General features: G+C 46.8%; 1 protein-coding gene across 1 annotated transcript; it reads left to right on the top strand.

The window, feature by feature from the left end:
* Positions 1–26,347, top strand: SLC25A42 (solute carrier family 25 member 42). The gene is made up of 8 exons (XM_067560530.1): positions 1–47; positions 11,391–11,510; positions 15,402–15,513; positions 17,874–17,899; positions 19,009–19,175; positions 19,903–20,019; positions 20,653–20,804; positions 21,180–26,347. The coding sequence occupies exons 2-8, from the start codon at positions 11,427–11,429 to the stop codon at positions 21,503–21,505; spliced, it is 984 nt and encodes a 327-aa protein (XP_067416631.1). The 5' UTR covers positions 1–47; positions 11,391–11,426; the 3' UTR covers positions 21,506–26,347.

Here is a 26,347-nt window from a genome sequence, read left to right as displayed (position 1 = left end):
AGGCGGCGGCGGCAGCGGGGCGGGGAGGCAGCGGGACGCCAGCGCGGGTGAGTGCGGCCCTCCGCTGGGGGGAGGGGAGCGCCCCAAGGCGGCGGGACGGGGACCCCCCCCCGCACGTATTAGGGCGGGCCCGGCCCCCCCGTGTCTGGACGGGTCGAGCCTCCTGTCCGGGGTAATGGCCCCAACTGCAGCGGGGCAGGGCGAGGCGCCGCCCCCACCCCCCCGGCAGCGCCCCGCTGGGGCAACGGGGGCAGCTGTCCCCCCCCCACACACACACACACACAGCCCCTGAGCGGGGGGCAGCTCCTCGCTGGCTCTGGGCCCCCCCCCGGGCAGCCCCTGCCCTGCTCCCCTTGCCGGGCCCCGGGGGTGCTGAGGGCGGGGGGCAGCACCCCCCCCACAAGGCTCTGCTGTGGGGGCCCTCCTCCGTGCGGGGGGGGATGCGACCGTCTCACTTCTGCCCCCTGACTCCCGGGGACCCTGACGGGTGGTTTCGGGGGGGGGGGGGTCCGTTTCCCTCCCTCGTTATGGGGCAAGGCCCCCCCCCGGTGTTAGCGCAGTGACGGGGGGTTGGTGCTCTGTTAGGGGACACAGCTGGGGGCTGGAGGCATGGTGTCCCTGGCTCCTGTCAGCTGCATATGCCAGCGCACATCTGGCTGACAGGGTCTGCACATCTGGGAAAGCACATCTGGGGGCTCTTTGCCATGCTTCCCACCCACCCCTTCCTCCCGCTCCCTTTCGCCCTGTGGACTCCGTGATCAGGTGTTAAAGCGCATGGTGTTTTTCAGCTTCCTGGCACCGTTGGCAGCAGACAGGTAACGCTGGGTTAGCGGCGGGTCAGCTTGCCAACAACCAGGAATCATTTCTTAGTGTGACTGCTCAGGTGCGCTGCATTAACAGGCGGTATTGATCAGATAGATTAACTTGGTGTAATTCCTTTTTCTCTGCCCTTTCCCCGTGATCTGATAGCAAAAGGCCTACTTGCTATTCCTGTTCTTGCCACCATCAAGTTTCTGCACAAACAGTTCAATGGACTCATTTTCCCATTGAATGTTACTTCTTTTGATCACTTTAAAACCAGATCTGAAAATATAATACATTAGGTACAGAAGATTTCTATATCAGGACTCTGTTTCTTATATATGGTCACATCAAGGCCTGTTCCAGTCAAATATTCCTTCAGATATGTGTTTCCAGGCTATTCGAAGAGTGCATTTTTGTAAGCTGAAATAAATATAGGAAGAATAGGGGGGTTGATATTGTTGCTCAGAGGTGCATACTGGAGAGCTAGGAAGTAACACATGCAGGACTGATAGCTCTGAATCCCTGCTCCCTTATCCCACTCCAGTTTAGGCAGAATGTTATTGAGCAAAGGCACTTCTCTGACTGCCTCCAAATGTAGAAAACATGCTCCCACTGGTCTTAAAGGTGGAACAAAAAAACAAATACAAAAAACAGCAAATGCAGGAAAGGATCATATAGGTTAATCAGTGCCATTCAACACTTCTGTGCTGCTTCTGATTACACCAGGTACTACATGAAAGCTGCAGTAATTACTGCTATGTTATAAAATATCATGCTTTTACAATAGAAAACTGCTCTCTTGTGTAGTGCTGAGGGTTTAAAGATGTATCTGCATTCATTAACGTCAATGCCATCAGAAATGCTAGTCCGCTAACTATAAACTGTGGGTTGAAGTTCATCCTCACTTGGAAGATAAGGTCGCATTCACAGTCTCTTAACATGCAAGGCTCTTTCTAGAGATTGTTTGTCCTTGGGGTGTTTGTGTGGTGGGCAAAACTGGAATGTTTTGGAAACATGCTTTTTTTTTTTTTCTCTTTAATGGCTCAAAGGTAACAGGAGGCATCTGTAGTCAGTGGGTGTTGCAAAAAAACAGAGAAGCATGTCTGTATTGTAAGGTTTCTAGGGGGCTGGTATGATTGACCCACAATCTAAAAGTGAATGCAGTTAAAAATAACCTGATTGGAAAAATTTGGTCTAATTTCATGTTTAACAAAGTGGCCACTAAATTTAGGTGCCTGTTTTGAAATGCCAGAGCTGGATTGTTGGCGGTATGGAGCATCTGCACATCCCACTGACTTCAGCAGGAATTGTGTGTGCTTGGCATTTTTCTGGTAATCAGCCACTCACACTGAACCCCCTGCCCACCCTTCACATTTTGGCCTTATTTTCTTGCAGTCTTTCTCAGTCAGACCTTTGTCGCTATTCTCCTTCACTTCAGCAGGAGCTCTGTGCATCGAATGATTGGGTCCTGGGGGCAGAGAGTGCACCAGCTTTGAGGTCTGGCTGGCTGCTGGCCTCAGGCCAGTTTACAGCCTTTGCCACAGTAACATCTGTACACTTCAGCAGCAATTCACAACAGCTGTACACTGACTTAGGCAGGGTCAGGGCAACCTGGGGCAAGTGTTTCACAGATGTACCCGGCATGCTGAATTTATCCTGAAGGGCTTAAGGAAGTAAAATGCTGTGACCAGTGCTGATTTGAGATGAGTGTATTGTTACCTCTTGAAGCAGTTTACATACCAGGACAAGCAAATTTAGTGTTAGAAAAGGTCCAGGAACCAGTCACCTTTTCCTTGGTAATTCTGCTGCCAATATACCAAAGAAACCCTTTAGATGTAGATCTCTTTCTCATGTAAAACGGGTGCTAATGCCTTAATGCTGATGTATTGCTTTTCTTCAAATTGCTGTAGAAATATTAATTGTTGCAATTCTGCAGGGAAGGGAAGATATTTTCCCCGCTTTGCAGAGGGGGTGAGCAGAAACCCAGTTTGTGAAACTTTAAGTTGTTTGAAGTAAATCAGCATAGGTGTTGGGGTTAGAATTCTGGAGTTTCTTGCTCCCAGACCTGCACTTAATCCACTGGACCCTGCTGTCATGCATGGCAGTCAAAATATGATGCACCGTTATGTCAAACTTTGGGCCTACCAAGCCTGGTGTATCTTAACAGCATTGTACAAAGTGCTTTGATTAGGCAGGATGTATGCTTAAGGTCATGGTAGCAACTTAATATAAGAAGTGAAATAGCATGATTAAAACAAATGGAAATAATTGGATACTTCCAGCTAAAGTTCAACCCATGTATGTAACGTAAAACAGCATAATCACTATTGAGAAATCAGAAAAATAATGTTTTGTTAAGGCACCTCCACTTCAGTTCTGGTTTAATGAAGTAAGACTGAGTTAATGTTTTATCATCTTGAGCTCTGACCCACTTAAAGAAATGTGGATTTTAAGGCAGAGGCTGTAATGATCAAAGCTGTTGCACTGAAATAGCTCCTGATGAAGATTGCAGATATTCAGACTAGCAATGCTTGTCTTCCAGTCAGTAACAGCGAGAAAAGGGGAAACACTTTGCTTGTAGTTATGGCTGGGATCTGCCTGTCACTCAGGCCTATAACCAGGGTATCCTCTTCAATTCAGACCCCTCTAGGTCCTCATATCCAGACTCAGAATCTGCAAGATTTAGACATTCTGCATAATATCGTTAAGATACAACCTTTACCTGAGTGGATGTATAGGAAAACTGTCATTGATTCTCACATCTCGATTATTGCTACGTTCCTGTCTGGTCTTGACAAATGCAGTCTTGCCCTGCTCATGCCCATTCAGAATGCTGCTGCTGCCAAGTTTATTCTCCTAGCCCGTTGCTTTGCTCCCTTTTCTCCAATGGTTCAAACCATAAGATGCTTGTCTTTGTTTTCAAAGCCCTTTGTAGCCTATTCCCAAGCTACCTGTCATCTCTCATTCACTGTTGAAATGTTGACTGCCAGTCATCGCCCATGACATTTTTAAACAGTTGCCTTTGTGCTTTCTCCCACGGTCACCTAACCATGTTCTAAGCCATTTTAACTGGAATTTATCTAAACCTAGAACACCAAGTATTTTTTATATTACCGTAGGAGCCCTAGTCATGGACCAGGTAAAAATCAAGTGTAGATTTTTGTCTGTGTACACACAGACACACACACAGCTGTTCGGATGAGACCAGACCTATCAACTGTGTCTCACTGTTGCAACATCTTGCCAGCCACTCAGTACCTCTTTCCCTCATTGTCTCTGGAACTGCATCCCATAGGCCAGCAGCCTCCATCTCCTCCCAAAACTCCTCTCTCCAGGCTAGCTTTCTGCTGCCACCCTCCCATCTACTCCCAACCTCTGCTTGTACCCGACTTCATGCTCTTGAAGTGTAACTCAGTAATAGAGATTTGGTGCGGACAAGATGAATGTGAAATAAACTGATCACGTGACTTCTTTCCCCTCTCATTTAGCCCCTTCTCTCCCAATGTCTCTTATCTATTGCATGTAGTTGCGTGCAAGCTCTGCTGGGCAAAGGGTTGTCTTATTCTGCAAAGCACCAGGCATGCCTCTGGAGGTGTAAAACCTGTGTGTGTGTGTGTGATAGGTAATGATGCAGGGTACACTGAACATCTGTTTGCAGCTTTGTGGCATATCTGCCTCATGTCACCTGTAATAAATTTCCTCAACTCTATTCTTTTCTCTAAGTTTTTGAACATCCAGTGCCTTCTGCAGAGGAGACCCCCTGCACTAGAATGACAGGGGTGTTGTAAGTGGGGATGGAGGTTGGTTGGCTGAAAAATCAACATGTGGGAAGGTTGCATTTGCCTGGCCCTCCAAGAGTCTTGCAGACTTCTGGGAGAATGCCTTTTTCGCTCCTATTTCTGGGAGGGTGCTCCAGTAGAGACCATGTATTCCTCACCTTGATAGTCCGGCTCCTCATATTTCCCTCATCAATTAATTTTCCCCCTCCCGTGTTCAACGGGGTTGCTATTTGTCTTGCCGCTAAGAACTGATCTCCAGTCTTTGGCTGTAGAAGCTATTGCAGAGGAGTTCCCAGCTGCACTTCAGAGAATCAGTGGTGGTCTCTGAAGTTGCCAAGCTTTTCCATTCTGTGGAACAGGCATGCTGAGCTCAGTTTAAACTGTGGACTGCCTGGACTGCACTGAATGCCACCGTTGTCTTCATTACTAGGCTTTTTAAATAGCAGGTCCCCAGCATTCAGTGATTTTTTTTTTTTCTCCGTTCAAGCTAGATCATCTAAAACCATGCAAGGAATGTTTATCTCCTTTCTCGTAAGTTATTGTGCTGGTTGGAACAGTGTTGTCTCTTTGGCTGTAGGGGAAGACAAGCAGCATTTGCCTGTACTTTGGAACAGGGAAAACATGTTAAACTTGAAGATACGTTTCTGGTAGCCAAAGGCCTGTTAAGTGATACCTTAATGAATCATTGAAGAGTGCATTCATATTACGCTAAAAAACATCCATGCAAATTGCTAAAAGGATAAAATTCCATCAGCTCTTCAGGCCTAATGCAACAGGATCAAGTTTGTACATAAATCTGTGTTTGAACGAGTTCTGCAGTCCAAATCTATGGAGTGAGCTTTTCAGAGCTGGCTTGATGGATGTGGAAAGCAATGGGGCTTTCACCTGAAGGAAGAATTCTAACCTCTGGAGTTTGGTAACAGCTGAAACCTCTTTCTGTCAAGCTCAATTACTCAGTTTAACAACTGAGGGAATCCTCATAAATTGACTTCCCTGGCTGGTGTTGAATATCTTCAGTTAAGTGTTCACTTTGCCTGGGAAAATGTGTGAAAACTCTGTTTTGCAAAGTGAGCTCCCATAAACTAGAACAGGGAGAAATGGTCATTAGTGAGATTACAAACGAACTGAACAGCAGCAGCTAAGTAGCTATTGGTTAGTTAAGGGGACTAACAGTTCTGAATGCAGCTTGCACTGCCCTGTACCTGTGGAGAACTAGGTACATACATTTCCTTGCATCAGATAGGAATTCCACCCCAGGTGTGAATTCCTACTTCAGACAGTGTTTCTTATGGTAGTGCCTAGAGGCCATAATCAGGATGGGAGCCTGTTATGTTAGGTGCTGCACAATCATATAAGGGGTGTGGTTCCCTCCTTAAAAAACTTCGTCTGAGAAACTAGTGCAAAGCGATAGGAGAAGAGGAAATACAAACATGGTGCTTCTCATAAAAACAGGTGTTAGCCCCAGTGTGTTGGTTGAATTTTAACATAGGCAATTACATCCTGCCTCCTAAATTCCTCTGAAGCTTCAGTTGAACATTATAGTTATCATTTCTTGATATAAGCTAATATAAAGCCCATATGTGTTGGTTTGTGCTGTTGGTTTCTGCATCTCAGTAGTGGTAAAAGGAATCTGTCTATGTATATAAATTTTGCAATCCTTGGGGATGAATGGAATGTTTATAAGTGTGAATGATTAGACTTCGTTATATGCTGAGAGTTTATGTTGAAGAACTAGCAGCAGCTTCCTTCCAATCTCCCTTTGTCACTGGTCATCTACTTCTGAGCTTTAATTATAGAATGAAATGCCTTCTAGGCCCCTGAATGCTGTATGCCTGTTACACTTAATAGCTCTTCACCGCCTTCGGTCCTGCTTCTCTTTAATCCCTGCACTTACAAAGGATAAATCACAACTGTATTTCCGGGTGCTTAGAGCATATTTCTTGTGGCACAAAGCCGCAATAATGCTCAACTGCTGAAAAATGCAACTAACTTGAAATACACTGCTTGTCTTACTGCTGTTGTGAAATGGAATTTACAGATGGAGATGGGGCACGTGCTGCTAGTGGCCAGAGCCGTGTGGCTGTACCACTGCCTGTCAGTCAGAACTCCACTGTGTCCCCTGTTCTAAACCATTTTCATAGTCACCACTGGCCTTCTTCAAGCTGAAGGCAAATGTTTCGTAGGAAATCACCACCGCTGACATGCAACTACCTGACGCTGCTGAATGTTTGCTTTGTAATATCTCTGCCATTCACACTGGCGTAATTGACATTCCATTAGAAATGTTAGTGTCCTGTAATGGGTCTAAATTCCAGTGGGGATTTTTAGGGCAAATGTGTTTCTGCAACGATAGGCTGCAAGCCGGTTTGTGTGTGCTGGATGCCTGGTCTTCTGCTATATTCTGACCACAGTAGTAAATGTGTAAACTGGAGTGAGGAGGTCTGCTTTTATGGTTGCCAGGGTGTCAGAGTTCTTAAGAGCAGCTGGGCACTGCAAAATCTGTGCATGGCATCAGAACAGCTGCATTAGTCAAGCAGTAAATAATCATCATGCAATGTGAGTGTCTCTGTGATCGTTTCAGGATTAGCTTTTGCCAGGTGGCCAAGAGAGAACCTGTTCCAGTTGCTGTTCTTTCTGCTGTAGCTGTTGTGCAGGCTGCCCCGGGAAAGGATGTAGCTGGATGACAAGCTATGGATTGTATGTGTGCTGTACATCAGATTATATCAAGCCAAACTATTTGTAAATAGGTTTAATTGAGAAGTCAGTTTAAACAGGCGACTCATCGTAACCTGCAATATAGCTCTGTTACTTTTGGTTCAGTATCCAGAGAGTTCAGGCTTAATTCTTTGTCACCAATTATTGCAACTTGCATGGTGTCTTGGTGAATCCATCTTTATGTAATGAGTTACAGTGTAAGTTCTGATTTTTTTTAAATGAAAGAGCTGTAGATGCATTAGGGCTGCATGCCACAGCCCAGGAAAGCACAGCAATTCAGAAAGCTCGTGATCCTGTTCCCTCTAGGTTCAGTCTCTTTGAGCAATGAATTAATTTCTTCCTTGTCTGTATTATTTGAAGAACTTGAGTCTGTTTTGCCCTTCCTTTAATCAGGGAGAACTACCACAACTAGTTTTTGAGAAAGCAGAACACCTGAGCCATCGAAGGGTTAATTGAATCTGGAGGCTGCAGCTTGCTCAACTCAGGGAGCACAGCTAAAGAGATGAGTCACACCCTTCTGCTTAATGTTTTAACATGCATAGAACATAGCATGCAGCCAAAAATAGACAGTGCACAGACAGCTCATTTTAGCTCACATCAATATTTCTGCTTTTGCTAAAATATGTTTAGGATGCCTACAAGGAATCCCTTGTCAGAAGACCTCTAGATACGTGGCTTGTCAGCTAGCCAGACAACAAACCTACTTGTCTATCACACATGAATGTGGATAAAGGTGACTAAGAGCAACTTCTTTTGGGGGTGCTCAGTGGAAATGTATTGTGCATTTTATTGCTGGCTGACTGCAGAATCCTAAAAAGGTAAATTACACTTTGCATCTGGCTAGAACATAGAGACATTTCTCCTCTTCTGCTCCTTTAAAAATTAGAGTGGGTGTCACAGGATTTAAGTTGGTAGATGTCATGAGCTCTTTTTACACTTTCTAGCAAGCAGGCTAGAATCTTGTTATGAAGGCACAATGTATATGTTACTTGCTAAATGTATTCAATCTTGGAAGCCCATCTTGGCCAAAAGCTTTGCTTTCAGATGATAAATTCTCCTGACCAGGTAATGTCTTCTCATTCTGTGTCTGTACACCCCTAGCACAATGGGGGCCCTGATGCTTGTTTGAGGCCTCTATGTGCTACTACAATATAAATAACACACACACACGCTGTAAAAAGTACAGCCAGTTTGCATTTGTCCACTCTTTGTTTTTCTGTTCCAGCAAACCTTGGCCTAATCTGTTTTCAGCACCAGCTGTGCACAGTGCCGTACAAGACACAATGTGACTTTGTAAATATGGCACAGAGTAGTTCTATCTTTGTAGAGCAAATAGGACTTAAAATAGTAAACACTCCTGAGTCCTGAACCCGCAGAGACTTAAACATGTGCTTCACTTATGCAAGTGAGTAGTTGCTTTGAAGTCATTGGGACTGTCAATGTATAAAGTGAAGTGTGTGTGTAAGGTTTTGCAGGATTGGGGCCTTAACCAGTGAACAAGGATGTGTCTCTAAGAACATCAGTTGAAGAAGTTGATGCCACCTAGAGGTCTACTTGGGCCTCACTTTTAGGCCTGACCTGGACACACGCCCACGGACCTGAGCCCAAGAGAGTCGAATCATTTTTCTGACCTGAACCTGAGTTCGCACCACCGCCTCCTGCCATGGGGTTGGGATGGCAGCTGCTGTGTGCACTCCTGCTGGCCGCTGCGGCACTGTGGGTTATGCAGTGAGAGGCGCTGTGACTATTCGGCACAGTCACTCCACCGTGCAGTGAGGTGGCAGGGGCTGGCAGTAGCAAGGCATGCGGATGCTCTGTCAACTCCATGAGGAGGAGCAGCAGCAGGAGGAGGAGACTTGTCCTGAGCCTCAGAGGATTGGGTTATTTTCCCAGTTGACTAGACTCACACCCAACACTTGTAGCTGGGTCCCAATGGGGTCCAGTCAGGTTGCAGGGCTCTAATGCCATAATTACACGTCCATCTCCAGGCTAATGGGATCCTTTTTCTGTTGACGTGTAACAGTCACTGTAACTGTGCTTAAAACCCCCTGGCTTATGTCGCACCTAGTCATCTGTGTCTAGAACCTGTCAAACAGGCAGCATCTCTGTTTGTCTTCCTGTGAAGTGAGTGCATGGGTCATGCATAGCTTCCCGATGAACACATTGGTCATGCGTGATTACAAACAGGGCTCTGCTGTGTCTCAGTGTACGTTAATGTTGCTGCAGTGACTAAGGGGATTTTGGAAGTATTTTACGTCAGTGATGTGATAAAATAGGACAATAAGAATGCTTGTTCGATGCCTTTCATAAAAACCATTTAGGTATGATCAGGAGAGCTGCATAAAACCTCTCTCGGATGGGTAAGCCGTTGTGCCTCCGCTTCCCCATGTATGGAACAAGGGCAAAGATGAATGATTTGTCTAAGGGTGCCCAGTGAGTCTGGCAGAGCCAGGAATGGGCTCCCAGGAATGCTACCTCCAGTTCCTTGCTGTAATCATGAGACTCTCTTCATGTTCTGCAATGGAGCCTAACAAAATAGGACAACCTGAGGTCTCCTGACGTAGGAGCAGTAATGCCACTAGGAAAGCTCTGACCCACTCATGAAAGGGGTCTGATGTAACTTTCTGCCTCGGATAAAAGCTGCTTGCTTAGAATTTTTAAATTTAACCATTAATCTCTTTCATTGTGAAAATGTAAAACTTGAAGTAGAGCAGAGATGATGATAGAATAGCTATTGTCATGACAATTTGTTTCATATTTCAGGTCAGTATCTGTGTTATCCTTGTGCTTCTGTAGCTAAGGTTTGGGTGATCCTTTCCTTCATGAGGTAGTTGGAGAGCATGTGTATCAGTGAGAAAAACCTAAGTAAACTGTTAAATGAGCTGCAATACACACATGCTTTAAACTAGTATGAATAAATGAAATTCTGAAGATACTTAAGTGTTATATTTATGCACTCAGATCACTGGCATTGTCAAAATAGTCTCTCTGGCAGATATGATGCATTGGATCTATCAGTTTCCTAAAATAACACCCGGCTACTCATTTCAGACTTCCTGAAGGTGTTGCTGTGACTGTTTTTTTCCATGTTCCATGCATAGGTCCTAAATTTCTATTTCCAATGTGATCTAGAAGCTCAGACTGATAGGCAACTTGGATGTTTTGCTACAGATGATGGAATAAAACAGTCTACTATCTGATTCTTAGCTCCCGGAAATTATGCATGTTTTGAACTTGTCCTCCAGAGCTGGGATGTTAGACGTAGCCCCAGCAGAAATACATGCTAGAGAAGAGATGCAACAGACTATTTTTAAGACTCCCTACCAAGAGTAATACAATTTACTATTGAAATCCTTTGTGGGAAGAAGTAGAACAGAAAAAATTAATAAAAGGATGTAATGAGACACATGTCAGATGGCAACAAAGACAAAAATAAATCAATCTCATTTTGAATCCTTTTTGTGTCTCTATCTTGGTTCTTAGAACAGTTAAAATCTGTAGTGCCTCTTCCTGTGAATTTGTCCTTTAGAACCTTCAGTTCCAGTTGGAGTCTTAATTTGTAACATTAGCAAGTACAATGACTATTACTTTTCCCCCTGCTATTAAAATACTAAGGCATAAAGGTGCAATTAATTATCTGTTTCCACTGAAGTCAAAGAGATGCTTCTGGAGCATGGATCTGTTAAACTGTCAGTGGCTCCAAAGATTAAATGTCTCTGAAGGTTCAAAACACAGCAGTGAAGACACAGGAAATAATAAATTGGATTCCAAAAGTGAAATTCATATTTTCTAGTGTTACAGGGAAGAACAGAGTGAGAATAGCCCATGTTGAACTACAGGGAAACCACACACAGAAAGGAACATTAGAAATCAGCTGCTAAGCAGAAGCTGGCTGGCTTATGGAGGATAAACGGTTGGAAACCTTTGGGGTACTTTTAAAGTGGTTGTTTAAGACAGGGGTTTGCCTGTTGGAGATGGCCTCTACTGCAGGCTGTGTGCTCCAGGGCAAGCTGTTAGCAATATGCAAGTGTTCATTTCTACTCTCATTTAACCACTCTTTGTTTGGTTTTTTTGTATTGTTTTAAAATTTAGGAGCCATAACTCTTCTGCCTAGTAAGCACGACTGGTATGGGTAATGGTGTGAAGGAAGGTCAAGTGGGTTTAAAACAGAATGATGTGGAGCCAATTGTACCCACCCATGTTCTATCTGAGGTAAGAGCTATGAGGTCTAGAGAGGGGGGTGAGATGAATATTCAGGGGAGGAGGGGGATTTGGTTTGTCTGGCCACTGCTCCAAATGACATCTGATCTGGGGAGCCCTGAAGTAGCTGCAGTGCTTACAAGTATCATGCTGTACAAAAGTGGCTTTCATTGAAAATTTCAAAGCACTTTATAAACATCAATTAAATGCCTCAGGCCTCCTGCCCACCCTTTGGGAGGTAGGTATGTATCCCACTTGAGAGATAAGCAGGCTGAGTCACAGGGAACTTGTTCCTTGTCCAAGGTTTTGCATTTGATAGCAGACTGGGAATACAGTCTTGGTTCCCTGCCTTTGCTCTAATTACTAGATTCTTAGCATCTCCTCTGTCTGCCTTAGGTCACTGTGTTTGCTGTGTTGTATCCCTAGTCGTGAAGCTGCTGTTGTGAAAATAGAAGTATTGAATAGGAATTAATATAAACCGAATCAGTGGATTTTAAAAAATAATGTGAAGGTCAAACCATCTGTTCCCAATGTCCTTTTACGAAGGTAGTGTTCTGTTAAGCCTGCTGTGTTTAGAGGCTCTTGTGAATGTCATTTTGCCCCTTTTCCTTTATAATAATAATCTGGGGAAGAGAGAAGCAAACCTCTGGTATGGATGAGTTTGTTCCTGGCTGGTGTCAGGAAAATATGATGGGGAAGAGAGTGTCTAGCTGATATTTTAAAAAAACCCAACAAACATTTATAATGAACTGGCAGAAAAGGAACAAAAGTGACTCCTAGAGAATGAGCTAGTGCTGAGAGTAGCTGCCTGTTCCCAGCCTCCCTGGGTTAGGATCCTGCGTAGGTCGGAGCTAGTGAGAATTCACCGCCATATTTTAGAATACGCCGTGCAATTTTGCCAACTCCAGCTCTTACTTATCTGGGACACTAGCAGGTTAGGGTTGGAAACACTTCCTGGATTTTATAGCCAGGCTGTACTGATGCTCTTCCATAGAGCTCGGCACCACACTGCACCTTTCAGGGGGGTTGGGAATGGATTTTTCCGGCCTGCTCACGTTCTTTCTCAGCCCCTCCAAAGGCTGTGTCCGGCTGGCTTCTCCTTTACCCTACCTTGGCTGGCATGTAGCTCATTCTGGAGTCAGCCTAGTATTGCTGTGGGGGAGGGAAGCCAGAGGGGGGGTGCTGTCAGCTCCTAGCAATCGGCAGTGAGACACCATCTGGGAGTCCTAGCCATGGTGGCACGTGCTGCTGCCTTTGGTACTGGGCTGACCCCTTAGAGAAGTCTAGTGGCAGATGTTAAGAAGGGAGGTGTGTGGCTGAATGGAGGGCTCTGATACAGGCATCGCATAAAGAAGTAATTATGGCTTGTTTCCCCGCTAATTTATTTGGCCAGAACTTAGGCTCAGGTTGAGGTAGCACGTCTGGTGCTGGGGCATGTAGCATTGGGCAGGCAGAGGTCGAGAGCTGACTACACTTCAGCAGGATCTTTGATAACAGTAGCTTTTTAAAGATCTTTGGCTGAGGGAAAGAGAGTCAGCATTACCTAGGGGTGGGTACAGTGAAAGCTGGGCAAATCCGTCTGGGAAAAGAGCATTTACCATACAATGCACGCTGTGCAAACACAGAACGTGTCTTCAAAAGCGAACAGGGGCAAGGCTGATATCTGCTTTCCTGACAGTTCGTTGCCTTCAATGTGTCAGATTTCACTTGCTTTCACGTGCATGTATTATGAAAAGCAAGCTGTACCCTAAATCTGAAACGTGACAGGCATATAGGAAACCAAGCTATTTCCATTGCTGTTATCTCACAGGAGAAACTTGTCTTCTCTTACTCTTCTGTGATGTTGGGGCCAGTGTGAAATAAGGCCATGGTGTCCCTGGAAGTGCAGGTTTAAAATAAAACAAGACACTTGCTTTCTGTACTTGGTTTAAATCAGGAGGGGGCAGTGCTTCTCCCTGTAATCTTAGCAAGGAGGGGTAGGCCACCACCTTATGGGTAAGAGGTCATTGACTTTGGAACTTTGTACCCTGCCTGGCTAGTTTAATCTTTGTTCTTCAGGGTCCAGCTCAGAGTTGAATATCTGCTTTTGAGTATCTGGCATTTTGGGGATGGTATTTGAGTTTCTGAAGCCCTGATGTTGGTTTCCATTTATCCTAAATCCCTGTTGATAAAAGGTTTTCACTAAAGAAACAGAGCAGCAGAGGACTGCCAATTGCTGTTTCCCCCATGTTGAAATAATATTTAAGCAAATGTACCCCCAAGATCCCTGAAACAGCTCCTAATGCTCCTAATTGTGCTTGGGTTTTAGCCATAACCCTCTCCTGCTATGCACACATGCACAGCTTTTATTAGGATTTGTGTGACCCGTCTGTGCTAGGGTAGACCACCTGAAAATGCCAAGGGCAGGGCAGGCTGCAAAAGTGGAGCAGATTCTCCCAGCACTGGCGGGTAACACTGAAGTCAGACTTCCCAACCAGCCACAGACAATGCTTCTGATTCCCCACACCGGTTATCAAGAAGCTAAAATAAAAGTATACACTGCCCCCTTCACTGCATTTCATTCTCTGCCTCCCAATCAGGCATTAGGTCCAGTAAAGAGGTAAGTTATTTAAAACTCTATGCTCTTTACCAAAAAAGTTCTCCTGACTCCAAAGGGTCAGCGACAGCACCAGATCAATATAAGTTTAGATCTTACCCATAATACCACGCTGGCAGCCAATCCTTTAGTAACTAAAACTAAAGGTTTATTATAAAAGGAAAGAAACAAACTATAAGAGAAATGTTAAATGAGTAAAGCAATCCGATACAAACAAATGATTTGACAGTCTATATATATCAGGTTTTCAGTCGAATTGTGGAGTTTGCAGGCTTGTATAGTCCCTCTGGTGTACATCCAGTACCTGGATGTGTCTCAGTCCTTCGTTTCACAGCTTCAGTTGTAGATGAGTAGTTGATCCCCAGAGGTAGATGAAGACTGAAGACAAAAAATGGATGTGGTGCAGCTGCCTTTTATGTCCCTTGGCCTTTGCCATGCTGCTCGTGGAAATTTACGGAAATAAGATGGAGTCCAGGGTGACGTGTAAGTCTTGGTGACTCATCAGGTGTAGCCCCAGCTTCTCTCCCCCGGCCCATTGTACCTGTGAGTTTCCGTAATAGGCCATTAAGCAGATAATTGCTGCTGCCATCCAGTCTGGGGAGTCGCCCAGAAACACAGCAGAAATTGCAATACAGATACATCCAACATATCCATAACTTCCAATACAAATATGACACATGAACATAAATAATATCATCCTTAGCAAACGAGAACCTTTCTAATGGTACCTGACATGGCCTATCATATGAATTATTGTAATTTTGAAATATTGATGTTAATAGTATCATAAATGGTCCCCCTAATCCAGCCAGCGTCACAGTTTATATGTGCTTTGAATCCAGGCTTCCTTACCTGGTTGGGTATGTAGATTAGAGACGGCTTCATTTTAACGCAGGCTGTAACCCATCTACTTTGCAGGGTGCATGCAGATTATAACCTCAGTTCCAGAACTTGGATAATCCTCAGGACAGACAAGTTTTACCCATGAGGCACAATTCGTAGAGCAGCTTAGTGCAACAGTAAGAATCTTGGGAGAGAGGCGCTAGGATTTTCTGGGGCTAACCTGCTTAGTGCAGCACTAGCATGGATGCAGCTGCACAGGTCTGACTCTGTGTTGCTTAGCAGTGTGAACACTTTCCCCCCGCTGTGGCTAGCCCCGGTTCCCATATCTCAGTGCCCAGGCCTGGATAAACTCTGCAGTGAAGGCATATGCTTAGACGCCACGCGCAGGAATGTTTGTTTGAATCCCAGTCACCCAGCTCTGTCCCTTCACTGAGCAACGTAATGTATTTTGTTGTTTTTCTTAGGGGAGCCAGGAGAAGAAGAAAGTGATCAACTCCCTGATGTCTGGTGCATTGGCCGGTGCTGTTGCAAAAACAGCAGTAGCCCCCCTGGATAGGACGAAAATCATATTTCAAGGTAAATGCTGTGAGCCCTTGAAGCTGGAATGGAGCACAGCTTTGAGCAGCACAGCTAAACCTGCTGAAAACCCTGTGCGGCTTTGACAGGAGGATGTTTGCTGGTGGGACATAAGTCTTGATCCCTAGAGGTGTCCATCAGCGACAAACCTCTGTTAGGATTGGGCCCATAGGTCTGGATCCTACTCCCATTGTTGTCGTAGGAATTTTGTCTCTTCTGTGGTGTAGGGCAGAGCCCACTGTTTCTCCGTGGAAGATGAGTGAGGGCAGCTTGTAAATGTGGGTCTGGCATGCTCTCATTGTCTGTGGGTGGGGGAGGCAGGTTCTTAGCAACCCTGCGTTGTAAGATGGAAGGGATGTGTGATGCCATTTTGAAGGCTTGGCGTAGTGGTTTGGGTTTCCATGCCTTGGTTTCGGGAGACTGTTCAGTCTGGAGACAAACTGGAAAGTTAAACAAAGATGCTGTTTTGCTTTTTACCTCCGGGAATGTGGGAAGGATGGAATGGGGACGTGGGGAAAATTAGAAGGAAGTAAATAGACACCTGGGGTTTCCTAGTAAAGGACGGGTAAGGAGAACAGGTTTACTGAAATTTATCTTCTTTCTGGCTAAAAATTAACAACAAATTTGATCTAAAATATTCTGTTTGCAGTTTAATTCAGTTGTGTTCGGGAGACGGTGGAGCAGAGTCCAGAATACCTGGCTTTATAGTACAAATTCCTTTCACATCCCATATGCTAAGAGTGCATAACTGAAACCCCAAATTCAGCTGTTTTGATTAGAAAATCCTCATGCATTTGATCAGAACTGGGAGGATGTTTCTCATCTGTCAGATTGCAGCTGTAGTCTGATAAATCCCTGTTTCAGTGCAAGTACTGCCCAGGAATATTAAATATTGCAAATGGGGGGAGGGGGGAGCATGTGCTGTAGCCTAATGTAGCAGACTTTGAGAGGCCAAGGATTTAAATCTGGTTTGCATCCCAGATTAAAGGCATTTGTTAGATTGAATCTAATCCTTAGATGTGCTTCATTTGGAGGTGATTTGTCTTGATCATCAATATCTGCTCAGCAGAGGCCCCCGTTTGGAGTAGCAAGCGGCTGCAGTACAGGACAGAAGTGCATCAGCAGAGCTGATGTAGGTGGGTGGGGGAGAGATCTGCCAGCTAGGATAGCCAGGGTGACTCTAGGGCGGGATAGAGGTGTGTGTAGCATAGCTCCTGCCTGCACTGTCACGGGAATGAGCACTTCAGTTCACCTACTGAAGGCTTTCAATAAGAGATCCTGATTTAAGGCTGACGGGTGTAATGGGAGCTGGGGAACGGGCGAGTTAATGTACAAATCACCGTTAACTTGTACGGGTCTATTTATAAAAAGCCAAATCCTATGTCCAGTTAAACTCTGCAGAGGAGGCTAATGATCTGATTGAAAAGGGCCGCTTCTGGCTGATCTCTTGGTATCCAGGAGAGTTTCCTTCTCTCTCGCTGTCTAGGGAGTTTTACCCTGGGAGTGGCTTTCCTGTAGAGGCAGCTGGAAGCGGCCACGTGGGCTACAAAAGTTAGGAATTAGTTGTGGATTAGTAACTGGCAGCCTGCTGTGGGGAGGGCAGAAGAGCTGTTCCCATTGTAGACACAGTTGCTGGCTGCAGGCTGTTATCAAGCCTTTCTCTAGTCCTAAAAAGTCATGGATTGCATAAAGGAGCAACATAGTGAAGGCGTGTTTGCGTGGGCTGGCGGCGTGGCCTTGAGCGGGTTACAGATCTATCAGGAATCGGAATGCAACTGCAGGAGGTGCCTGATTGCTAAGGAAACAAGATTTCATTGTCTGTCTGGTGATCCTGTTTCATGCCTGCAATGGGACCAGAGCATTTCAGCACCCTGTCATTTCATCTCCAAACACCTTGCATGCCACACAGTGAATGGAATGCTCTCAGAACTTTGAACAGGTGCAAGAAAAGAAATTACGCCCCCATCTTGCAATGAACTCCAGACAGGTAAAGCCTCCTTCCTTCATGGAGTCCCATTGAAGTCCTGCCCTGTGCCGTATGGCGGCCTTCGCTTGTAATTTGTGCATGGGAAGCCTCTGTTAATACGCTTGACTCTTACCCTGAGAGATCAGATTATGTGCCACAGGGTCTTTGAGCAACCCTACAGTAACCAGCCGCCACTGTATGCATGCTGAGGAGGAAACCTTTCTCTGCGGAAGGGTCTGGAAGCTTGAAACTGTTGGCTACAAATCTCCATTTGTTGTGTGCTGGGTTTCGTTTATTGTAGTTTTTAGTCACTGACTTGCATGCCCGTTGGATTCTGTCCAGTCACATGTGTAGCAAGTCCTTATGCTATAACATTCTTCTCTTTTCTTTTTAGTGTCTGCAAAAAGATTTTCTGCCAAGGTGAGGGGATGTCTGCCTCCTGTTGACCTAAAGGGTTTGATTAATGGCAGGAATAGCAATAAAAGTGTTCTCTCTTGTATTTATCTGCCTTGCTTGAGTTTTATTAGCAATGTTTATAGCGGGGATGGCCAAACTTATGGACTCCCCAAGACACACCATCCCCCCTCCCGCCCCCCAGGCAGAATCCTCTAGCTCCTGCAGCAGGGCAGAAGCTCTGAGCTGCCCACCCCAGTCTGGTAGGTGGAGAATGGGGGAGGAATACAGGTCTCCATGAGCTACACTTTAAATGTAAAAGAGTTATAAGCCACAGTTTGGCTCCCCCTTGGTTTATAGTGAAATATCACAGAGGAAAAGACTCATTACAATGAAGAGTGCTTCTGGTAAGGGCTGTCTTTATCATACAGGTGTACAGCACCTAGCACAGTGGCCCCCTTATCCTTGTTCTGGACCTCCAGGTGCTACTGTGCTGCAAATAATCTGTTATTCATCTGGTGACACCCTAGGCTCCATTTGCTGGGTACAATGTGGTATTGCTTACCCCCCTCCAGTGTTATCAACCAATCAGTAGTGGAATTGTTTAAAAGATTATTGCAAATTTGAGTGTGGGTGGGCACCCTGCGGGTGGTTTGCAGAGGGCTTTATGCTATGTGTGTGAGAAGTTGATGCTACATATAATAATTGTAATATTTATAATCCCCCAAAACTTCTGCGTTGTAATGAGTATATTGATTTGGGTTGAAAAGCGGTCTGTGCAGATATCACTGCTGCTTGTCCTTGAAGAGGGACTAAAAAGCACATCGTCTTTAAACAGCTCTGTGAGCCCCTTGAAACTTCCCAGCTTTGCTTGTGTCCGATTCTTTCTAAAAACATACGTTCGCGATCTGAGAGAACAGGTGCCCTACTTCTGTGAATCCAGGGCATGGCCCAGGGGAATGGACGTAAATAGCTGATGTCTTCCCACCGCACTGTGGCTGCGGGCGAAGGGAAGCCATCTCGCCGGGGCTTGCTTTCTCCTGTTTAAGATGTTGCGGCTCCGTCCTAGGTGACACGGTGAGAGCGTTTGTCTCCTCCTCTCACCTCCGACCCGTTTCCTTTCCTGTTGCATGCAGGAGGCCTATCGGCTGATCTACCGCACCTACCTCAATGAAGGCTTCTGGAGCCTGTGGCGAGGGAACTCTGCCACGATGGTCCGGGTGATCCCGTACGCTGCCATCCAGTTCTGTGCACATGAAGAATACAAGCAGCTGCTGGGGCGCTACTGCGGCTTTCATGGAAAGTAAGAAGCTGCGGGTTTGAGCCTTGTGCTAGCAGAGTCTGAACGCTGGGGTGGGGGAGGAATGTGTTGGGGAGCAGGCGGTGGAGAAACCTACAGACCTGCAGGAATTAGGGTTGTTGTGTGGACAGCATGTGCCTCTAGACTGCGGGGGCATGGCACTGCTTTGTCAAAGCTGTACTAGGGGAGGGCCCTGTTCGCCCTTCTAGAGAGGGGGCAGCCGTGTAGAGCCCTGGGGGCAGGAGCTAAGGGGGGGTTCCTGCTGCCTAGAGTCTGGATTGTGTCCCAGACAGATTCCCTCTGATAAGAGCCTGCCGTCTAGGGAGGGGGGTGAGCAGGGAGTGGCCCAGGTACTATTTGAGGTTAGCACTTCCCTGTGCTGCCAGAAGGTGGGCAGTACAAATCTGCTGCCAAGAGAAGCACCGGGACACAGCCGCCCCAGAGAGCGGAAAACCAACCACCCTCCGCGTTCGTGCCTGTTGTCTTAGGCTCTTGTTCCCTTCCCCAGGCTTTAGGGCAGACGGTGTCTGAAAGTCCCAGATCCGGCTTGCTACGGCCTCTGATGTTAGCAGGCACAGCAGCCTGTCAGTAGCGCCCGGCTCCCTCCCCGGTGTGAGTAGCTGCTGGAAGCCAGCTCAGTGTAGCGGTGGGAGGCAGGCTAACAAAAAGCACCATCCCTGTTCCGTGTCGATGTGATCCGCTTGGTTTGGTCTCCCCCTCTCGTTTTCAGAACGTTGGCTCCGTTGCCCAGATTCCTGGCCGGCTCGCTGGCGGGTACGACAGCAGCCATGTTAACCTACCCCTTGGACTTGGTGCGCGCCCGAATGGCCGTCACGCCGAAGGAGATGTAAGTGGCTAATGGGAACGTGCATGCACCGCGGATGGAGGTGGATGTTTTTGAAGGTCAGATGATTTTTAATCCAGCTTTGTGGGTCACGTCACGCAATAAGCTTTTGGTGCAGCTCTGGGTTACGTGGCTCAGCCTGGGGCATTGGCAGTATCTGAGTTGTATGTAAGTGAGCTGGGTGCTGCGGTTGGTCCGTCGGCCTGTCTCCTCCAGAAGGAGATGAATAGATTCCAAGGCCGTCTAGTCTGACCTCCTGTATAACAGGCCAGAGACTTCCCCAAAACGTCCGTGTTCGAAGAGTGACTGGCTCGCAAGTGAGAGGTACGTTGTGTGCGGGTTTTGTACCAGGAGACCCGTTTGCCACAGCTCCTTCAGGAGATGCCCCATGTTGACCTGCCAGAGGGTGTCACAGGTCACACACACAAAATAAAATAAAGCGATGGGAAAGCTGCTTTGGATGTTAAGCAAGTCCCTCCTGAGCTCCTCTGTCATACGCTCGGAGCTGGACGTTGGCAGACTTCTCCAGCCGAGCAAGCAGGTTACCTGTAGGTCCCCCCGAGAGTCACGTCGGTCACATTCCCATTGGGCTTCCTGCACAGACAGTAATGTCCGGGGGGGTCTGTGTTTCGACAGGTACAGCAACATCCTTCATGTCTTCTTCCGAATCTCCCGGGAGGAGGGGTTAAAGACCTTGTACAGGGGCTTTACGCCCACTATCCTTGGGGTGATCCCGTACGCCGGGCTTAGCTTCTTCACCTACGAAACACTGAAGAAACTGCACGCAGGTAAAACCAGCGCTTGCGCTCTGCACCGGAATGATGACGGTAGCTCAGGCGGGCAGCAAAATAGCCTCTCGGAGCTTTAGCACTTGGTCATAAAGGCCCGTCCTGGGCTGAAAGCTGACTTCCCCGTTCTGCACCGGAGGGTGTCTCCTCTCCCCCCGCCTCTGTCAGACTGGAAGCAGCAGGAAATGGTGTTCTCTCCATTTTGTAGCTGAATAAACTGATCCTCCAGGGCTTGCGTAGGGTAACGCAGTGAGTCAGCTAGTGGGTTTCCTGAGACCTGCTGTGCTGTGCTTGCCATTAGACCACACAACCTTGTAATTATGCAGTTACTTCAGGAAGCTATTTATACACTGCCTCTTCCTCTCTGCTTCCCAGACCACAGTGGGAGAGCCCAGCCATACTCCCTGGAACGTCTTGCGTTTGGTGCCTGCGCCGGCTTGATCGGCCAGTCCGCCTCCTACCCTCTGGACGTGGTGCGTCGGCGAATGCAGACGGCAGGCGTCACGGGACACATGTACAGTTCCATCCTACTCACCATGCAAGAGATTATCCGAGAAGAAGGACTAATCCGAGGCTTGTACAAAGGACTCAGCATGAACTGGGTCAAAGGTCCAATCGCAGTGGGAATAAGCTTCACGACCTTTGACATTACCCAGATCCTCCTCCGTAAATTACAGTGCGGTGCTCACGTTGAAAGGTAGTGGCTTAATTCCCAAAGTGCTGCAGGGGAGAAGTACAGTGTGTGTGTGTGTGGGGAGGGGGCAAACACTAGCATTGTCCCACTTTGTTAGTGCTATCCTCCACTGCTGAGATTTTACTTTTTGTTTTTCCTTTTTTAAATGAGCCCCTGAGCTCTCTCCAAACCTAGTCCTGCACCTAACCCTCGCTGAGATAAAATTCTCCATGTGGTTCTGGGTGACAGCAGAGCTGCCTTCTCTTGAGTAGCTGCCTTCTTCTGTTTAACTCTTCGATGCCAGGAGTGGGGTCTACCAAACACACTAAGCTTATTGCTGGCTTCTCCTGGGCTCAGTGGGCTGATGAGGGGCTTTGGATAATAGAAGAGGGCACACAGTGCTGCCTGGATGGAGCTGGGCATCCTGAAGGTGACCGCTCTTCCTGGTAGGCAGTTCTCAGTAACTACACATCGGTAAGCAACCTGTCAAGTGCAGAATTTCAGTCTGAGTCTGCAGTGACCTTCAGACGTGATCCGAGAGCGTTCACATCCTTTGAAATGGAACTTCCAGGATTTAAACGTTTTTTATTTTTAGTTTAAAAATAATTTTTTACTCCAAAATTTTTAATGTGAACACTGGCTGGAAGTGTACGTCTTTTCAGATCTCTCGGCCGTTCTGGTTTTACTTTGTGTTGAACAAAACGTCCCACATCAGCACTGCTCCTCTGTAAACTTACCAAAAAGTGAGGGTTCGGAGAGAAACTCAATCTCGAATTCCCATGCCCGCCATCAGCATTGTCCCTAGGATCATGGGAACACAGTGCTGCTTTCAGACCACTGGAAAACCTCTCTATCCCGGAATTGTATTTTTAAAGGCAGCATTTGCTGAAGGATTTAGCAGATTGCAGTATTATGACAGGAGGTTTAAGAGGGGGAAGTGTTACATAGAGTTTAACCAATTACATCATTATTATGGTTGCTGTTTAAATTGCAATGTGAGAATAAACTGTGTGTGTGTGTGGGCAGCACACCTATGACTATCCTTTCAGGGTGGCCATTTTGAATGGGTTCAAACTAATCTTTACCTAAAGTTGTTGGCCCTGCTTTGGAACACCCTCCTGTGTGTGCGTGTGCGTGTTGTGTAGGTCACGTCCCCTCAGCCGATTAACTCTGATTCCATTAGCTGCTGCTTAGAATTGTGCTGGACCAACGTGGCTGTTAGAAAATATACTCCTCAGTTTACCCAGAGTAACTGAATTGTCCCCCATTGGGAATAACGCCAGGGGTGCCAGTCCTCAGAGCTGCAAGTGTGACGTGACGTGAACCATAAGGCACCTCTGAGTGTGACAGCTGAACGCTGATGATGTTGTGGGAATCCTAGGTTTGAGAGACTTTGAAGGGTGGATGGCTTTATTTTAAACTTGGAGCACAAGAGAGGTGGAAGAATTGTCCAGCCTTCTGTAATGACACCAATGGCCCCTAACCCCCAGGCAGCACACCCCTCACCAGCCAAGTGTCCAAAACTGAGGGATCCTTTCTGTGTGGCAGGATTGCTGTTTGTGTGGAAGGGAGATGGAGCAGAGTGTAAATGGGTTGTAGTTAAAATCTGTCCCTTCCTGACACTGCTGATCGTGAGGGTTAAAGTTCAGATCTGGTCGTTAGTCAGAAAGAAGGTGATTGCACAGTTAGTAAAACTGAAGTCCTCTCCTCTCTTCTTTAGTCTTTGCACTCATTCTTTGGAGCAGACGCTGCTCGAACGCCAAATGTTTTCATAGTGATTAATGACAAGCACCTGCTCTAGTGCTGGGTCCTTTCTCCTCTTGTGGGATTGGCCAGAGAGTCTAGGTACTGGAGTATTGGTGTGCACATTCTTCTGCTAGAAAGTATAGTATTGATATTGTGCTGACAGCAGGTGCACAGATACGGCGTAACCTCTGTGAGGTGTCTGGCAATTGCTGGCTTAAAGACAATCTCCAGTGTAAAATCAATGTCTCTGGTCACTTCGTCTAAGTACAAAGTAATTCAATTTAAAAAAGATTGTAAGAAAATGGCAACTATTGTGACAGATGATACAAATAGCCCGAAAACAACAGTTGTTCCTGTTGGTGGAGGGAGGCGTCCAGCCATCTGGTCATCCATCGTCATGTGGGCGAAGTTTTGAATAGTGGTACCACGTACCCTTTGCAAGATCTCTGAAACTTTCCTTTCCCAAGTGGAGCAGCTGGTTACTGCTGCCTGTGTCTGCACTGCTGAATGGGGCTCAGGGACGTGTCAAGATGGCAGCATCACTCCCTGAATGGAGATCCCAGACCCCGTGGCTGGGATTCTGAATGACTGACTTGAACACGTGTGGCTATCCAAGGTCCATCTAATCCCTGTTAGACCCTCGCGGTGTGGAGACGTCCAGCGCTGGAGGTGGGCCATGCCTGCTGCCGGGAATGGGAGTTGTACGTGCGCCAGAGGAGACCAGTCTCCGTTTTCTTGACTGCCGTCCGGATCACACAGCATCCTGCTGGGCAGTGAGGTAGTCATTCGAGGGTGTCTCCCCCCTCAGCAGATAGCGAATGAGACCATCGCGAGATGCATTAGATGCACCTGCCTTTTGAAAATGGACTCTCATTTAGGGGCCTGATCCTATGGATATGGAACTGAGTTGGGAGAGTGACTTCTTATGAGACATCTTCCTTGAGTCAGTAGTCTTTCTCCCTCCCCCCGTCCCGTCCCCCCCAAAATAGCATTCAATGGAAGCACTGCTCTGAAGAGGGACTGGAACCAAGACATCCTGATGGGGGACAGCCTTCAGCTGGGGGAGCCCACTTGGCTAGGGGTGAAAACAGTGCAAGGATGGCGAGTTGTGGCTGTCTAGAAGCCCAGGGCATCTGTACCAAAACCTCCAAGCGAAGAGTTGAGATTCTAGGAAAGTGCAGGTTTGGAAGCCCTGAACCTAGAGGGGCAAGTGAGTGTTTTCTTCATAATTAGTAGCTGCAACTAATTAAAAAACTTATATTTTAGCCATTTTTCCTGTCTTTTCCGACTGTGTATTTAGTCCAGAAGCAGACCTGATTTCAATCTAATTATGTTCTCAGTTCTTTTTGTTTTTTTGCACAACAGAAATAATTAAAATAATTGTGTGTTTTGTGTACATTTTAAATAGCTGTTTCCCCCCTAGTTTGGATGTACGAGGGGGGAACCAAAGCGCTTAATTCTTTTGTTTTCCTGCATGAATTAAAAGTTGTTCAGAACCTGCTGCCTGAAATGAGGGACCCTGAAGCGTCTGTCTAGCATGCTGGGTAGACGTGGATGGTGTCACCTGCAATGGAAATGACTTTCATTTTGGTCCAGGCATCTCCCATGGCTGTTCTGTATCCCTCAGGAAGGAGCCAAGTCCCATGTGAAGTTTTTCTATCTGTCCCCTCCCATTTCTCTGGAATTGTTGGCCATCTGACCCCAAAATGTCTATCATTTAAAATTGCAGGTGTTTTTACCATAATGATTAGCAGCCAAACACTATTAATTTGCATTTCCTTCTCTTCAGCTCCCCTCTCCCATAGTTTAGTGCCCTTGGTCCAACGCTGGCTGTTTGGGGAAGGCAGGTCTGATGGAGGCTGTCTAAACTGGCATGAGTGCAGTTTTGATGATGGTTTCCAGAACAGTCCAGCACTGGAAACCTCCTTGTGGAATACAGGGGTGAGGGGTTTAATCCCCAGGGATGTGAGTTCCTTTGGAAAGTCCTTGAGTTTCATTTGGCCGGTGTGGTTCCTTCCCCTTCTCCACTGGGTGTGAAATGACACCCCTTCCAATGATGTCCCAGTGCCTGTGCTCAGCTCTGTGGTTGTGTGGATCTGGCCACTCCCTGGGTGGATAACACTTGGGAGTTGGCGCCTCTGAAAGAGTTTTGAAGGTCAGGTAAGGGGCACCAGTATGGGAAGCTGTGGAGGCTTTCCAGCAGTGTGTCAAGGCGAGCTCCTCCATTTGGTGCAGACCCTTTGCTGCTGGCGGCTGCTCACTGATCCCTGGACACGTGCTCCAAGCCCTGGTTCTGCAGGGCCTGAGTCTGCCAATAGAGCACTGGGGTGGGAAGTCAGGCGGGAGGCAGATCTCTGCATGGAGAAGGGGAATAGTGAGGAGGTTTGGTATCTGTAAGAGTAACTACCAGTGGAAGCTACGGGCCAGCGAGCCCTGCGAGTCAGGCAGCGCAGTGGGAATATCCACCCACGTTTCCATGGTAATTTTTAGAAGCCCAGCCTAGCAACTGGTGTGAGGAAATGATGGTCCGTGGGTAACTTCACCTGACGGCCATTGGCCTGGCAGTGCTACGTATTACAGGTCTTGCCCTGTGCTTGCTTTAACACAGACACAGCCAGTGCATTTCAGAAGAAGCTCTCTTTTCACAAGAAGCCCGTGGTAAATGGGACGTTTACATGGTAGCACCAGTCTGAGACATCTGTGGTATCTGGCATTGGTGGCAAAGGGGAAGCGAAATAGTGGAGACGAGCAAAAATTGCATTGAAAATAGTAAATATCTGAATGTAGCTACGTTAACTCTGATCCTAAGGCCAACGTGGTGTTTTGCGCCCGGTCTATGGCTTGGAGCCAGAAACGGAAAAGGCTTGATTATCGAAATTGCGGTCTCTGGTTCCTCCTACCCACCTGTGCCCTCGAATGCCGCCTGATGCAGGGAATTTCGCTGACGGTCTATGCATAGAGCACAAATGCCTTTTGTAAAGATGTTCTCACCTGTCCGCACGTGTCCAAGGTGATTGCTGTCCCTGGCGCTGGAGCTCCGGTTTAAGGCAGGGCAGACACTGTTATATAATGTTTATATTTTAACATTTGTGCCAAGAGTATATTTAATAAAAAATTAACCTGA

The sequence above is a fragment of the Emydura macquarii genome, unplaced genomic scaffold (genome assembly GCF_026122565.2).
Source record: "Emydura macquarii macquarii isolate MOO-44397 ecotype Brisbane River unplaced genomic scaffold, CSIRO-AGI_Emac_v2 contig_306, whole genome shotgun sequence".
Classification (NCBI taxonomy): domain Eukaryota; kingdom Metazoa; phylum Chordata; order Testudines; family Chelidae; genus Emydura; species Emydura macquarii.
The sequence above is the reverse complement of the archived record's forward strand: the minus strand, read 5'-3'. Positions and strand labels throughout refer to the sequence as shown.